Here is a 14,077-nt window from a genome sequence, read left to right on the forward strand (position 1 = left end):
GATAAAATTGGTTATTATCACCAAAAAAAAACTATTTCCGCACTCAAGAAAATGTTGGTGAAGTAAATTCTATTCATCTCATTGACACTGCCAGCTTCCAGTATTGAAGGAAACAGTGGAATCCATCAAACAAATTGGAGAGATTTTATGGAACAACTGTTGGCTTTAAATAATGTGAAGATTCATTTGTTCTTCATGTCTGTTCCTGCATTGTCTGCAGTATGTTAAACAGTTGATGACTCAGTATCTCAAAGTAGCTTTTCATCTACAGTCAGTGAGTGTAAGAGTATAAAGTTTAGAAACCAATTTTTAATACAACCTTTAACGTGATGTACAGGTGCTGGTCATAAAATTAGAATATCATGAAAAAGTAGATTGATTTCAGTAATTCCATTTAAAAAGTGAAACTTGTATATCATATTCATACATTACATACAAACTCATATATTTCAGATGTTTATTTTGTTTAATTTTGATGATTACAAATGACAACAAATGAAAATCTCAAATTCATCATATCAGAAAATTAGAATATTACTGAAGACCAATAAAAACAAAGGATTTATAGAAATGTTGGCCAACTGAAAAGTATGAACATGAAAAGTATGAGCATGTACAGCACTCAGTATTTAGTTGGGCCTCCTTTGGCCTGTATTACTGCAGCAATGCGGCGTGGCATGGAGTCGATCAGTCTGTGGCACTGCTCAGGTGTTATGATAGCCCAGGTTGCTCTAATAGTGGCTTTTAGCTCTTCTGAATTGTTGGGTCTGGTGTATTGCATCTTCTTCTTCACAATACCCCATAGATTTTCTATGGGGTTAAGGTCAGGAGAGTTTGCTGGCCAATTAAGAACAGGGATACCATGGTCCTTCAACCAGGTACTGGTAGCTTTGGCACTGTGTGCAGGTGCCAAGTCCTGTTGGAAAATGAAATCTGCATCTCCAAAAACTTGGTCAGCTGCAGGAAGCATGAAGTGCTCTAAAACTTCCTGGTATGTGGCTGCGTTGACCCTGGACCTCAGAAAACACAATGGACCAACACCAGCAGATGACATGGCACCCCAAACCATCACTGACTGTGGAAACTTTACACTTTTTTCGACCACATCTTTTCCTTCCCTTCGCCTCTCTATTAATGTGCTTGGACACTGAGCTCTGTGAACAGCCAGCCTCTTTAGCGATGACCTTTTGTGTCTTGCCCTCCTTGTGCAAGGTGTCGATGGTCGTCTTTTGGACAACTGTCAAGTCAGCAGTCTTCCCCATGATTGTGTAGCCTATAGAACTAGACTGAAAGACCATTTAAAGGCTTTTGCAGGTGGTTTGAGTTAATTAGCTGATTAGAGTGTGGCACCAGGGGCCATCAATTTTGAACCTTTTCACAATATTCTAATTTTCTGATATGATGAATTTGAGATTTTCATTTGTTGTCATTTGTAATCATCAAAATTAAACAAAATAAACATCTGAAATATATGAGTTTGTATGTAATGTATGAATATAATATACAAGTTTCACTTTTTAAATGGAATTACTGAAATCAATCTACTTTTTCATGATATTCTAATTTTATGACCAGCACCTGTATAGGTTAAAATGTAAGATATTGAGCTTTGTAAAAAAAATTGATTCAACCATGTACTAAGACGGAGGGATTTGTTTTAAGATCTTTCATTTTCAGCCCACCCATGTGCAGATGCTAAGAGAAAGAAATTTACAACTAAGAACATCTCAATAAATTTGCAAAGGTTTATACATGTTCAGTGCCAAATACATGCTTCAAAAAACACACAGGCACTTTTTGGCACAAACCTAAACCAATGTTGGGATTCAGAATTTATTTAGTGTACTGTTTTTGGGAGTTGTTGTTCCAACATCGGAGATCTTGCTGTGAATATAAACTATATGGATTTGGGGTGAGAGTGGCGCTGGATAAAGGAGTTTGCCCTGTAACCAGATAGTTGATGGTTCAAGCTCCGGCCTTCACGGTCAGTCTGTCCTTGGGCAAGAGACATAACCCGCATTACCTACTTATGGTAGAGAAAGATTCATGCTTCGACACCCATGCACTAAGCTGACAGCTAAATATCTTGGGACTCCACAAACAATTGCTTTTACATGTTCTGTAAAGTGCTTCGAGATCCAACACATGAAAGCTATGCCAACGGCGAGTCAAGACACAAGGCCAAAAGGGTTGCCAACATCAACCCCACTGATATTGGGTACTAAGCTCCAACAATGAACAACTGAATGGGAGAACCACTGATATTTTTAGAGCTGTCAACCAGTGTTGTTTTTGACAGCCATCTTAGATTTAGTCTCAGTCTGTAGGACGAAAAGTGTTATTAGTTTAAGTCGCATTTTAGTCATTATGATATGTGATAGTTTTTGTCAACTAAAACTTTAAAAGGTTATAGTTTAGTTTTAGTCAGTTTTATATTGGAAAAAAGTTAGCCTTTACAATTTCGAATAACAACCAGATTCTTTACCAGACTGACAGCTCTAGCATAGATACTACAATAGCTGGGTATAGAATGCTGCTGTGCAGTTTATCATTGCTATTGGGCAGAAAAGTGATTTATAGAATTCAAATAAACTTTTTTAAGAATTAATGCCCTACTTTATAAAAGTGTCTCACAAACGTTGTGAAAATAGCAGATCTAGTTCAACTCATCATATTGGTTAATATAGCAGACAGACAAGCTAACAAAATGTACAATAAATCTACAATGAATTATGAATTAGACGAATATCAATAAAATCTTCATTGCTCCAAGAAAGCAAAGAACAAAAACCTTCATCTTTCTGCTTTGGTAATTTTGGCTTTATTTCTGAGAATGTACCCCTTGGTAACTAAAATGTTGAAATATTTAAAGGAAACTGAGAAAATGTTTTAATGACAATTCAAGGAAACATTTACGTTATACTGAAATACATAGAAACAAGAACAATGACAGAGACATATTCAAAGATCAATGTACCCTTTCTTCGGGCTCTTTATCCAGAAATAAAAATAATTCAATGAAATATTGTATTTGGATGTAACTTAGGGATTCCTTTTGGTAGAAATTAAAGAATGTTTAGCATCACCTCTTCTGATTTGGATAAAATAAAAAAGGTTTTTTTATGCTTGGCAGAAGATGATCAGCAACATAGTTTATTGAGTAGCAAGGGAAGAGCCGTATTGCTGAAAACTAACCATTAGTGTCAAGTGTGAAGTGCAGAATCGGAGCTCTGCGCGCAAAGATGCATTTTTGCACAAGCACAGATGGAAGATGAGAGCAGAGTTTGTCAGAGTTGAATGTGCAGTACCAGACTATTCCAGGCAATTTTCATAGACCCTGCTGCTGCCATGATCCTGCAGGTCCTGCAGCAATGCGCAGTACCAGACCATTCCAGCCTATTTTCATAGACCCTGCTGCTGCCATGATTCATCTGTGGTCCTGCAGCATGTGCAATGCTGCGTGGCAGGTGGGCTGCAGGATCAAACATGATGCATTTGCAAGGGTGATACTGCTTAGCAGATTATAGCACGATGATGCGGTTTAAATGTTGGACCGAGGACCCGCTATTTTTTATTTAGTCTTGTCTCATTGACGAAAACTCAAACATATGGCTCATCATGTTTTAGTCATCAAAGATACACGTTCTGCATGTCAGTTTTATTTATCGTCCTGAAAAAAAGGTGCATGAACAAAATATTTTGTCGTCATCATCGTTGACGAAAACAACATGTCTGTAAACACTGACATCAACTAGCAAAGTTAAGTGACATTGCCCCAGATGATCTTCTCGATGATGTGAATATAGCATGAAGTATGATCTCTACTGAAATGTTATTATGATCAGAGTAGAAATCCTACCTAGTGCTAAATAGTGTATATATGAGCTGACATGCAGCACAGCATTAGAGATACTTGAGATACTTGGCCATGGTAATGTTAATAAGGTCCACAGTAGCCAATGTCTACCGTTGTGGAGAAGGTGGGAAGCCAAAATTATCTATCAGAACTCCAAAAGTGTACTGTCAGATGTCTCAGAATATAGGACCCATAATTCAGGCAAGACAGACAGTGATATATACAGTTGTGTATTGAGTTAGCGGAATTAGCGGAACTCTGTTGCTTTTTGCTGAGATGGTACCAGAGATCATGGAGAGAAGAGGACAAGCATTTTGCAGCAGTCAGATTATGCAGAGGAACCAAAAGATCAAGAAGGGTGAATCGAAGCCGTGGTCACAAGACATATCCAGGGTTGACAGCAGGTGGAATTCAGATAACAGAACAAAGACACAGAACAGGCAAAAAAAGTAAACAAGGGTGGCCAAAACAAGAAGTCCATGGGCAGAAATAGATCAGGAATAGGCAAAACTAAGCAAAGGGAATTCTAAAGTTAGACTGGCAAAAAACTAGAATAATCTGGTACCAAAGGCTTGGGTCCAGAGGCTTAAATAGCAGCGTATAGTTGGATCTGATGAGAGATAATGAGTAAGGGCAGAGCAAAGCAGAAGAGAGCAAAATGAAAAAAAAAAACCTAGCTAAGGTGCCAAGATCATGACAGGTACATCTGGTCAAATAATCATCAAGAAATACAGATACCTATAACTGAGGCTGCTCTTCACTGAACCAGCTAATATGTACCCCCTGGTGGCATAGTAATGATCAGCACACCAAGGCTGGAGACTGAACAAAACTGGAAAGGTATCGGGAAGAAAGAAGCATCACAACAATAATGCACAGTGGCTAAAAAGACTGAAGTGCAGACCGTGCTAACAATACCTGAACAAGGTCCAGTGAACAATGCAGATATCAAACAGAACATTCCAGGTATAAAAATTGGACATCATCAGGCATAGACATAATCCACACCTACTGGCTAAAGAAGCAAACTCCTCTCCATGAATCCATAGCAGAAAAAAGGACTCAACTTCTAAATAACAGGACCCATGCTAACACATGACAGAGGTGCAGACATGCATTGGTTATAAATAATAATAATAAAAAAAAAACAGATAAGCCAAAGATTAACAGTTGACTGAGACTACAATACCAGACAAAAAAAGCCTGTTGATCCTGGAATGGGTGAACCTGTAGAAGATCAACACCACCCAAAGAGCCTTCATTGCAAATACCATGTGGCTGTAAAAAAAAAACAGACATGAGTCCAACATAAAGCCACTTGACAAAAATCTCCATCAAATGTGGAATATGCTGTGGAAATGCTCTGGCCTCTCTGCTGTTCTGCATTGGTCTGAATCCCCTTAGTCACGTAATCAGAAATTGGGCCCTTATCACCTCCCTCCTGTACATGGGTGACATCAAGCTTTATGCTTATATCGAGGAATTCATTGACTTGCTGATCAAAACCAGAAGCATGGATATCAGAATGCCATTTAGGATGGATAAATGTAGCCCAATGGTGACAAAGACAGGGGAAAGTAATCCACAGAGATGGGATTGCATTCTTGAACTTTTTCTTGGACCTCCTTGTATAGTCTTCACCTTGGTTCTATCTTGCTGTAGTAGATCTGGACCACTGTTGCTCTGATACGCAAAGCCTGCTCCTGCTCTACCATGATCAGAACTTTTACAGTACCAGTCATGTCCTTTCTAGCTATTGGCAGGATTGGACCATGGAACTTCTTTGTATAAAATGCCTTTGCATTTTCCTGATGTCTGTATTTCCTGCCAGGCCTCAAGCAATCCTTCCTCTGTCATCTGGAAAAATTAAGATAGGATTCCTTTTGAAGCTTAGAGATTCAAAATTACCATTGGCTTGACCCCAGGAAGTCAACCGTATCTTCCTCATTATGCTTCCTGGCAATGATGACTTAGGGTCTGTTTCCAGCTCCTGTTGGTTTCCTTCTTCGATCTGAATGACTTTCTCTTTAGCGACAGGGACGTCACTGCTAGGGCACTTAATCCTAGATGTTCAGGAACACTTATGATTTGAATATTTATTCTAGACATACAATGCTCCATGTCATCACACTTCTCTTGTAAAATGTAGACTTGTTTAAATTTCTTACATTTGATCACTGTGATCCAATGATCAGTGATCACTATCTCCTTTGATCAGAGAGAAAGCCTGACCAATGCATCTTAAATGTTACATTTAACCTAGTGCAAATTTCTGCAAATGGCAGCTGGGTCAACAGCTCAATCAGAATTTGATTTAAAGGGGATCTTTGATTCTGTGCTTATCACTAAAGAGATGCTCTTATCACTAAAGAGATGTCTATCTCTAAGGGTGAAGTTATGATTGACCGAAAAATTAGCTGCTCCTCACAACTTCAGCAGCATATATACTTTGTATACCCCTTTTTTCCTTTCTAGCCCGCTCTAAGGGGGGCCGCGCAGAGCCCATCTGCACACTTACAACAGAACACTACACATGGAAGCAGAAAACACAACCATTTTCAACCTCATCAAAGTCAGAGTTTTCACAATCTGTTGATAGTGTGGTATTTATTGACTTAATCAGAGGTGTCTCCAGATTTTTACTTTTGTGAACTCTCACTGTTAGGAGCTGTTGCTCACCTGCCATGTTTTCCTAGTTAGAATTTTTTATAGGTAGGCTGTGTTGGAATTTTGTCCATGCAGACACTGGGATGAGGGACCTGGAGACTGAAAATGATGTAATTTGGCTGTGCAGACCTCATGAAGAGGTCAAGCATACATTAAGCTGAAGAAAGCTTTTCTGTCTGCCTTCAACACTGTGACAACCATGCTTAGTCACTGACTGGATCATCCCACTAAGTTTGAGGCTTAATTGGAAGTGATTTGAACTTCAATTTTCATAGATTTGATCCCATATAGTAGGTGCCTTTACTGCTAAAAAAAAAAAAAAAAAAAACTTTTATTTTTGCAGTAAAATTTCACAAACCTTAGTATCTCTCAGGATAGCTTAAAATAAATGCTCTGCAGTAGTCCCCATAGCTAGTTTTGTACTTTAGCCAATATTTTACTCCCTAAATATAATTTACATAATCATGAAGGCCCACTGTGCATACAAAAAAATTCCCGGCAAATATTTCACATTCAAATGCACGAAGATCATCATGCAAACCTTTCAAATTTCAGATTCCAAATTTAAATAATACCTCAATTATATTATGTTGAATTAATGTTAATTAAAAACTTCTTTCTATTTTACAACATAGAATTTTAACTTCTCATTTCACTTTCATAAGAAGCAAAGGTTTTAGAGTGAACAAGAGAAAAATACATGCATTTACCATTTAAGAGAGATACATTGAAAGTGTTTGTCCATGGGTGAATATTTGACATAAAATATCAATTCATGTTGTTATCCATAAACGCATATTATCCATACTGATTTTGTTCTAGGTGCAGTTGGCATCTTGGGGGGTACTTGCGAAAGCATATGGGCTTAAAAAAAGTACATTTTAGCAGACATCACATGCCACAAAATCCCATTCCTCTAATTTCAGTGGCCTACCCCAAGGGTGCAATAACAGTTTATTACACCTATCCTCACTTTATGACCCTTTTCTACCTCCACTAGCTCCCCTCTAGCCCACACTAACTGTTATTGAAAACACCCAGGTCTGCCGTATATCATTCCTGAGCACCATAGTATGCTATGTGCAACAAAGCCAATCAGCACCTGTTCATATGGGTACTGTTTAGATCACATTGGACTAGCTCCACTTATCTAATATCTGTTTCGATGTGGAAGTATTTAAACACAGTCCCATTTCTCTTTACAGCCCCAGTTGCCTCAAGGCTCAAGCTTTGTGTACTTTTCCCACACCATGTAACTGTTTTATAATTGTAGAAGACAAACTAAATGGAATTGGCAATATTTTTCCACACTGCGTGTGTGAATCTGTGAGTTAAAGGGTAAATTAGTTTTATTATAAGCATAAGGATGCAGAATGCTAGGGTTCAATAAGAAGGAAAATAATATCTACCATTGAGAACTTTGAATGGTTCATGGTAGCGTGCAGGAAGGAATCTTGTATTAAGATGCAAAGCATAAGTAAATATCTTTCAAGGTAGAGATGTTCAAAGAGAGGAATAAAATATCAACAGTGGCAGAGTGACTAGACTCATTGAAGGTCTAGTCATCCCCCATGCCTTAGTGCAGGGTTGTCTGTCAACCATGAGACTGTGTATGGGGGAATCAACAATGCCATAGCAATACTAATGAAACTTTCACTTGATAGAATTTAATAATACTGTATATAACCATCCTTCAGTTCAACGAGTTTGAAAAACATACTAATGGAAAAAAGTTGAGGCAGAGAACATGCTAATTATTTCTTTTGTAATTGTTTATTGCAGTTCTAATCATTTACTTATTTTGTAGTTAGACCTTAGAATGTTTATATTAACCCCCCTAAAACAAAATAATATGTAACAGTATAGTGATGCAAAAAAAGGAATGAATGAGTGAATGTGATGGGTTTGTTTGTTTGTTTGTTTGTTTGTTTGTTTGTTTTTTTAGCGCTTACAATATTTTTGATAAACCAAGCTTCATACTGCTCCAAGTAGGTTTCCTAACTGAATATGCAGTAGTGACCTCCTTAGAGCAGGAAGCTGCTGGTCACCCTCTATGAGAAATCTCTGTTGAGGTTTGAGCCTTGGTCTATTGAGGTAAAGAGGGATAAAGTAGAGCCCTGATTGAATAACAAGACAAAATACATCACTTCCAGTGAGGCTAAACCTCTTAGAGGGTCTACGGAGCAGGGGCAAGTCGTGAAGCCGCCTGCTGAATGGTTACTGGCAAACATGCTTAAGGATTTTGACTAACAGAGTCGAGAGGGAAAAGTGATCATTCAGTCAGAGTGCATCACAGCTATTTTCACCTCTTGTGGTTGTGTTTTATGTGTTACATTTATTGATGTAATATCTGATGTTTGGATTTCATTAACACCATTGAGCCACCCCTACTGGATTACCTGTAGTTTTATTCAACCAAAAGTTGATAACATAATGAATACTTGTGTTTGAGTTGCGGTACTTGAATAGGAGTCCTTCATTAGTTTACCGCAGTTACATGAAGAATAGTACTGGAAAAACAGAAGGACCCAGAAGGAGCCATCAGTTTAGCCCCGTCTCTTGACACAAAAATAGTGCCGGCTTGTAGTGACCACTGATCTCTATTTATACACTGGATTGCTGTTAGATTTAAGGTCACCCGCTACCATCTTGGTACTCCACACTATCACAGAGTCACGCAATAAAAATGCCTGTAATATAATGTAATTACCATAACAATGTAATCAATAAATGTATATTACACATACATGATCAATTTAGCACTTTTGGCACATCATCAGATGGTGTTTGTGTGTGTGTAACATTCTTTATATCTAAGAACAGTATTATTATCCTCCATTAACATTTAATTTGTTGTGATGGATTTGTATAATCATGAAGTCTTTAAATCATATTACATGATTTATAGTCTTCATGGACTTCATACTGAATATGCAATGTGATTTGCCTATTTTTTACCATAAATTACAGTGCTGATGAAGGTTCTCAGTCATCCAGGTCATAGTCATCCCGTAACAATCATAGACAGGTTTCAGGTATTACAGGAGACAATCCCCCCCCTTAATGGCAATCCCCCCTTTAACGACCGACCCCTAGAATCATAGGCAGGTTCAGATATTACAGGCTAACGATGGAACTAACGACCCATTCATCGGTTACCATTGCATGTTTCCAAGCGATACAAGGCGTTGTCTATATAAGACTCAAACTCACTGCGGATCCAGACATTTGAATTGAGAAAGCTTCCTGGAGAGGTGGCGAAACGTCTGCAAATCTTGAAAACCAAGTCCAGTGGATATTTTTTGAATTTTTACGGAATGACATAAATTACAGTAATCTACTAATGCTATGAAACAGCAAGTGTGTGTAAAAGTGATTCATTTATCTTTATTTTAAAGATCTTAAGCCCCCCTGAAAATGAGAACATCATTGTTGTTTGATGCTGTAGTGCACATATTGTTTACACTCCAACCAGTGTAACTGGGGAGTACCAATATGGCGGCTGGTGACTTCACAGCATCATGTATTAACAACGGCCTATCAGCAATCCAGTGAATAAATAGTGATCAGTGGTGGTGACATCGTAGCTGCAGGGACTGAAACCATTTCTTATTGAAAAAATGCTGCAGCTAAAATTCATAGTATAATCATGAGTTTTTGAGTTTTTTAAAGGGAATTCGGCAATTCGATGTCAGTCCAAGCCATCACTGATTTAGCTCCATAATAAATAAAGCTGGCTAGGCTTTGCTTGGCTTGAATTATGTTAACACTAAATTTGCTATTCTGATCTAGTTTATTTCTTATAAATTCTAATTAATGTATTTATATCAAACTTAGTTATAAATGTGGCATTCCTTTTTTTTTCCATTGCTGCTGTCTTTATTTTTTTCATATAATTTGTTATACTGATAGCAATGTTTAATCTGCCAGCAATTTTTTATTTTTTTTATTTTATTGTTTATTGACAACTCAAAACAGACATGCACTATGTAATGCACTTGAAATAATATATCACTATCTCTTTGTCCATATTTTCTCTTTTCTAGTCTGTGCCGGCACTGAGAACAAACTAAGCACGCTGTCGGACCTGGAGCAGCAGTATCGCACTTTGAGGAAATACTATGAGAACTGTGAAGTCGTCATGGGCAACCTTGAGATTACAAGCATTGACCGTAGTCGAGATCTGACCTTCCTCAGAGTAAGGACAGCACAATAAGATGTTGTAAACTTATACAATTTGACATGTGTTGAAATATAGAGCTTATGTACAGGTGCTGGTCATAAAATTAGAATATCATGAAAAAGTAGATTGATTTCAGTAATTCCATTTAAAAAGTGAAACTTGTATATTATATTCATACATAACATACAAACTCATATATTTCAGATGTTTATTTTGTTTAATTTTGATGATTACAAATGACAACAAATGAAAATCTCAAATTCATCATATCAGAAAATTAGAATATTACTGAAGACCAATAAAAACAAAGGATTTATAGAAATGTTGGCCAACTGAAAAGTATGAACATGAAAAGTATGAGCATGTACAGCACTCAGTATTTAGTTGGGCCTCCTTTGGCCTGTATTACTGCAGCAATGCGGCGTGGCATGGAGTCGATCAGTCTGTGGCACTGCTCAGGTGTTATGATAGCCCAGGTTGCTCTAATAGTGGCTTTTAGCTCTTCTGAATTGTTGGGTCTGGTGTATTGCATCTTCTTCTTCACAATACCCCATAGATTTTCTATGGGGTTAAGGTCAGGAGAGTTTGCTGGCCAATTAAGAACAGGGATACCATGGTCCTTCAACCAGGTACTGGTAGCTTTGGCACTGTGTGCAGGTGCCAAGTCCTGTTGGAAAATGAAATCTGCATCTCCAAAAAGTTGGTCAGCTGCAGGAAGCATGAAGTGCTCTAAAACTTCCTGGTATGTGGCTGCGTTGACCCTGGACCTCAGAAAACACAATGGACCAACACCAGCAGATGACATGGCACCCCAAACCATCACTGACTGTGGAAACTTTACACTGGACTTCAAGCAACGTGGATGAAGTGCCTCTCTTCTTTTCCTCCAGACTCTGGGACCTTGATTTCCAAAGGAAATGCAAAATTTACTTTCATCAGAGAACATGACTTTGGACCACTCACCAGCAGTCCAGTCCTGTTTCTCTTTAGCCCAGGCAAGACGCTTCTGACGCTGTCTGTGGTTCAAGAGTGGCTTGACACAAGGAATGCGACAGCAGAAACCCATGTCTTTCATACGTCTGTGTGTGGTGGTTCTTGAAGCACTCACTCCAGCTGCAGTCCACTCTTTGTGAATCTCCCCCACATTTTTGAATGGGTTTTGTTTCACAATCCTCTCCAGGGTGCGGTTATCTCTCTTGCTTGTACACTTTTTTCGACCACATCTTTTCCTTCCCTTCGCCTCTCTATTAATGTGCTTGGACACTGAGCTCTGTGAACAGCCAGCCTCTTTAGCGATGACCTTTTGTGTCTTGCCCTCCTTGTGCAAGGTGTCGATGGTCGTCTTTTGGACAACTGTCAAGTCAGCAGTCTTCCCCATGATTGTGTAGCCTATAGAACTAGACTGAAAGACCATTTAAAGGCTTTTGCAGGTGGTTTGAGTTAATTAGCTGATTAGAGTGTGGCACCAGGGGCCATCAATTTTGAACCTTTTCACAATATTCTAATTTTCTGATATGATGAAATTGAGATTTTCATTTGTTGTCATTTGTAATCATCAAAATTAAACAAAATAAACATCTGAAATATATGAGTTTGTATGTAATGTATGAATATAATATACAAGTTTCACTTTTTAAATGGAATTACTGAAATCAATCAACTTTTTCATGATATTCTAATTTTATGACCAGCACCTGTAGAGTTAGAGCCTGTGGCTTTGTACTGTTCCCCTTCTGTGAGGAATATTTATTGGGTATAAATTAGCATTTAGGCAAGTGAACAACTGCATATTTTATGCTTAGCCTTAAATTCACCATGCCTTTATTTGTACACGTATATTAAAATAATACAATATTAGGTACATACAAAGGGAAAAAGAAAACAATGGAAACATCAGCTACTGCATACTTCTCTTTGATGCATGAGAACAAATCTTTATAGTCCTTTACAGCTGTGCTTTGATTATGAAACTTGGACATTTTTCCCCTCAAAGCGTAGTTATCTAGAACCTTGTGTTTGACCCAGGCTATAACATATGTGAACTTTTTGTTAGCTAGAATAATCATTGACAGAGAAGATCATCCATTTGCCAAAGTATAACTCCACTGATGTAGCTTTTCAGTTGTCCAGAAGTGAGTGCACTGAGCTGCTTCGACCTACTCTGGACACACACTGTCACCTACACACACTTGCCTTAAATCTTTTAACTTTGAGACCATTTAGTGATTCAAAGTTGCTTGGTCTTGTGATCATTTCAAAGTTAAATATTCTAGCATTAACAGTCCAAATTCAAAAGTATGCCAAATACTTAGCTCATATTAGTTAAAGATTGATCATCGTTATTCGAAACAGGAGTAATCAACCTACGTTGTTGACCCACTTTGGTCTGAAGCATAAAATTATAAAAATCTAAATAGCTTTTCATAATAACTTTGGGGATTAAGTAAATAAAGAACTGCAAGGCAATAAATATCACAATTTTATTATCAGTCTCAAGTAAGTCATCATCCATTTTGTCAATGCTTGAGTTGTAATACCATGGTAATGACAGGTTATGTAGTTTTCTTGGTGAAATCTGTTAAAGAAATAAACAACAATCTACATTTTTTAAGGGGAAAGTGACCATATAATGTTGACCTCTACTTCTAACAAACACTATCCAAGACTGTGCTGCCTGCACTCTGCACTCTGCACTGCCAAAACCATCCAACCCCAATTGATTTCAATCTTACTGGAGGGCATGGGAGCTCCCATGGAGTTACACTAAAGTGCTGACTGCATTATTGGGCCAATATTGCTGTGAGAATAAACTGGACTATCAAGGCTTTGCAAAGAAAGCAAGTCACAATCAAAAACCAAGTTCTGTTTTCATATTCTTTTCTACAGCAGTGATTTAGAGTTAATATGAAAGAATGTTTTGTGTGCATCGGTTAAAAGTAATGGACTAAGTTTTATTTATTGTGCGCTTCATTTTTATGAACTAAAATATCAAAATTGATCGGAAAGTTCAGAACAATGGAAAGTCAATACATAATTTCTGCTTCTGAGACCAATTCAGCAAACAACCTGGTGAAACAACAAAAAAAAACAATTATGGTAAGAAAGAAGGACAATAGATGGTACCATCATACTCTAACAGAAGCAACTGGTCCCACTGACCTGAACTAAAAAGAGGTGGAATTGGTCTATGTTTGTTTTATTTCTGCATGTGTATATGTTTAGGGTGGTAAACTCAAAATATGATTGCTTTTCAGCCTCACTGAACCAATTTTGCACCGTAAAACATCCTCATTGTCAGCTCACATATACTTTTCATAGGTTAACCTTTACTAGCTTGTGTTACATAAAGGGTACATTTACACAATAAGGTT

At 37.8% G+C, this 14,077-nt stretch overlaps 1 protein-coding gene across 1 annotated transcript in view; it reads left to right on the plus strand.

The window, feature by feature from the left end:
- Positions 1-14,077, plus strand: part of LOC119794887 (receptor tyrosine-protein kinase erbB-4-like) — a 385,459-nt gene that overhangs the window by 179,647 nt on the left and 191,735 nt on the right. The window contains exon 3 of the mRNA XM_038302633.1: positions 10,570-10,721. Within this exon, the coding sequence (XP_038158561.1) occupies positions 10,570-10,721 (152 nt within the window). The remainder of the gene's footprint in view (positions 1-10,569; positions 10,722-14,077) is intronic.

This window comes from Cyprinodon tularosa, unplaced genomic scaffold (genome assembly GCF_016077235.1).
Source record: "Cyprinodon tularosa strain WSP-4 unplaced genomic scaffold, ASM1607723v1 ctg496, whole genome shotgun sequence".
NCBI lineage: Eukaryota > Metazoa > Chordata > Actinopteri > Cyprinodontiformes > Cyprinodontidae > Cyprinodon > Cyprinodon tularosa.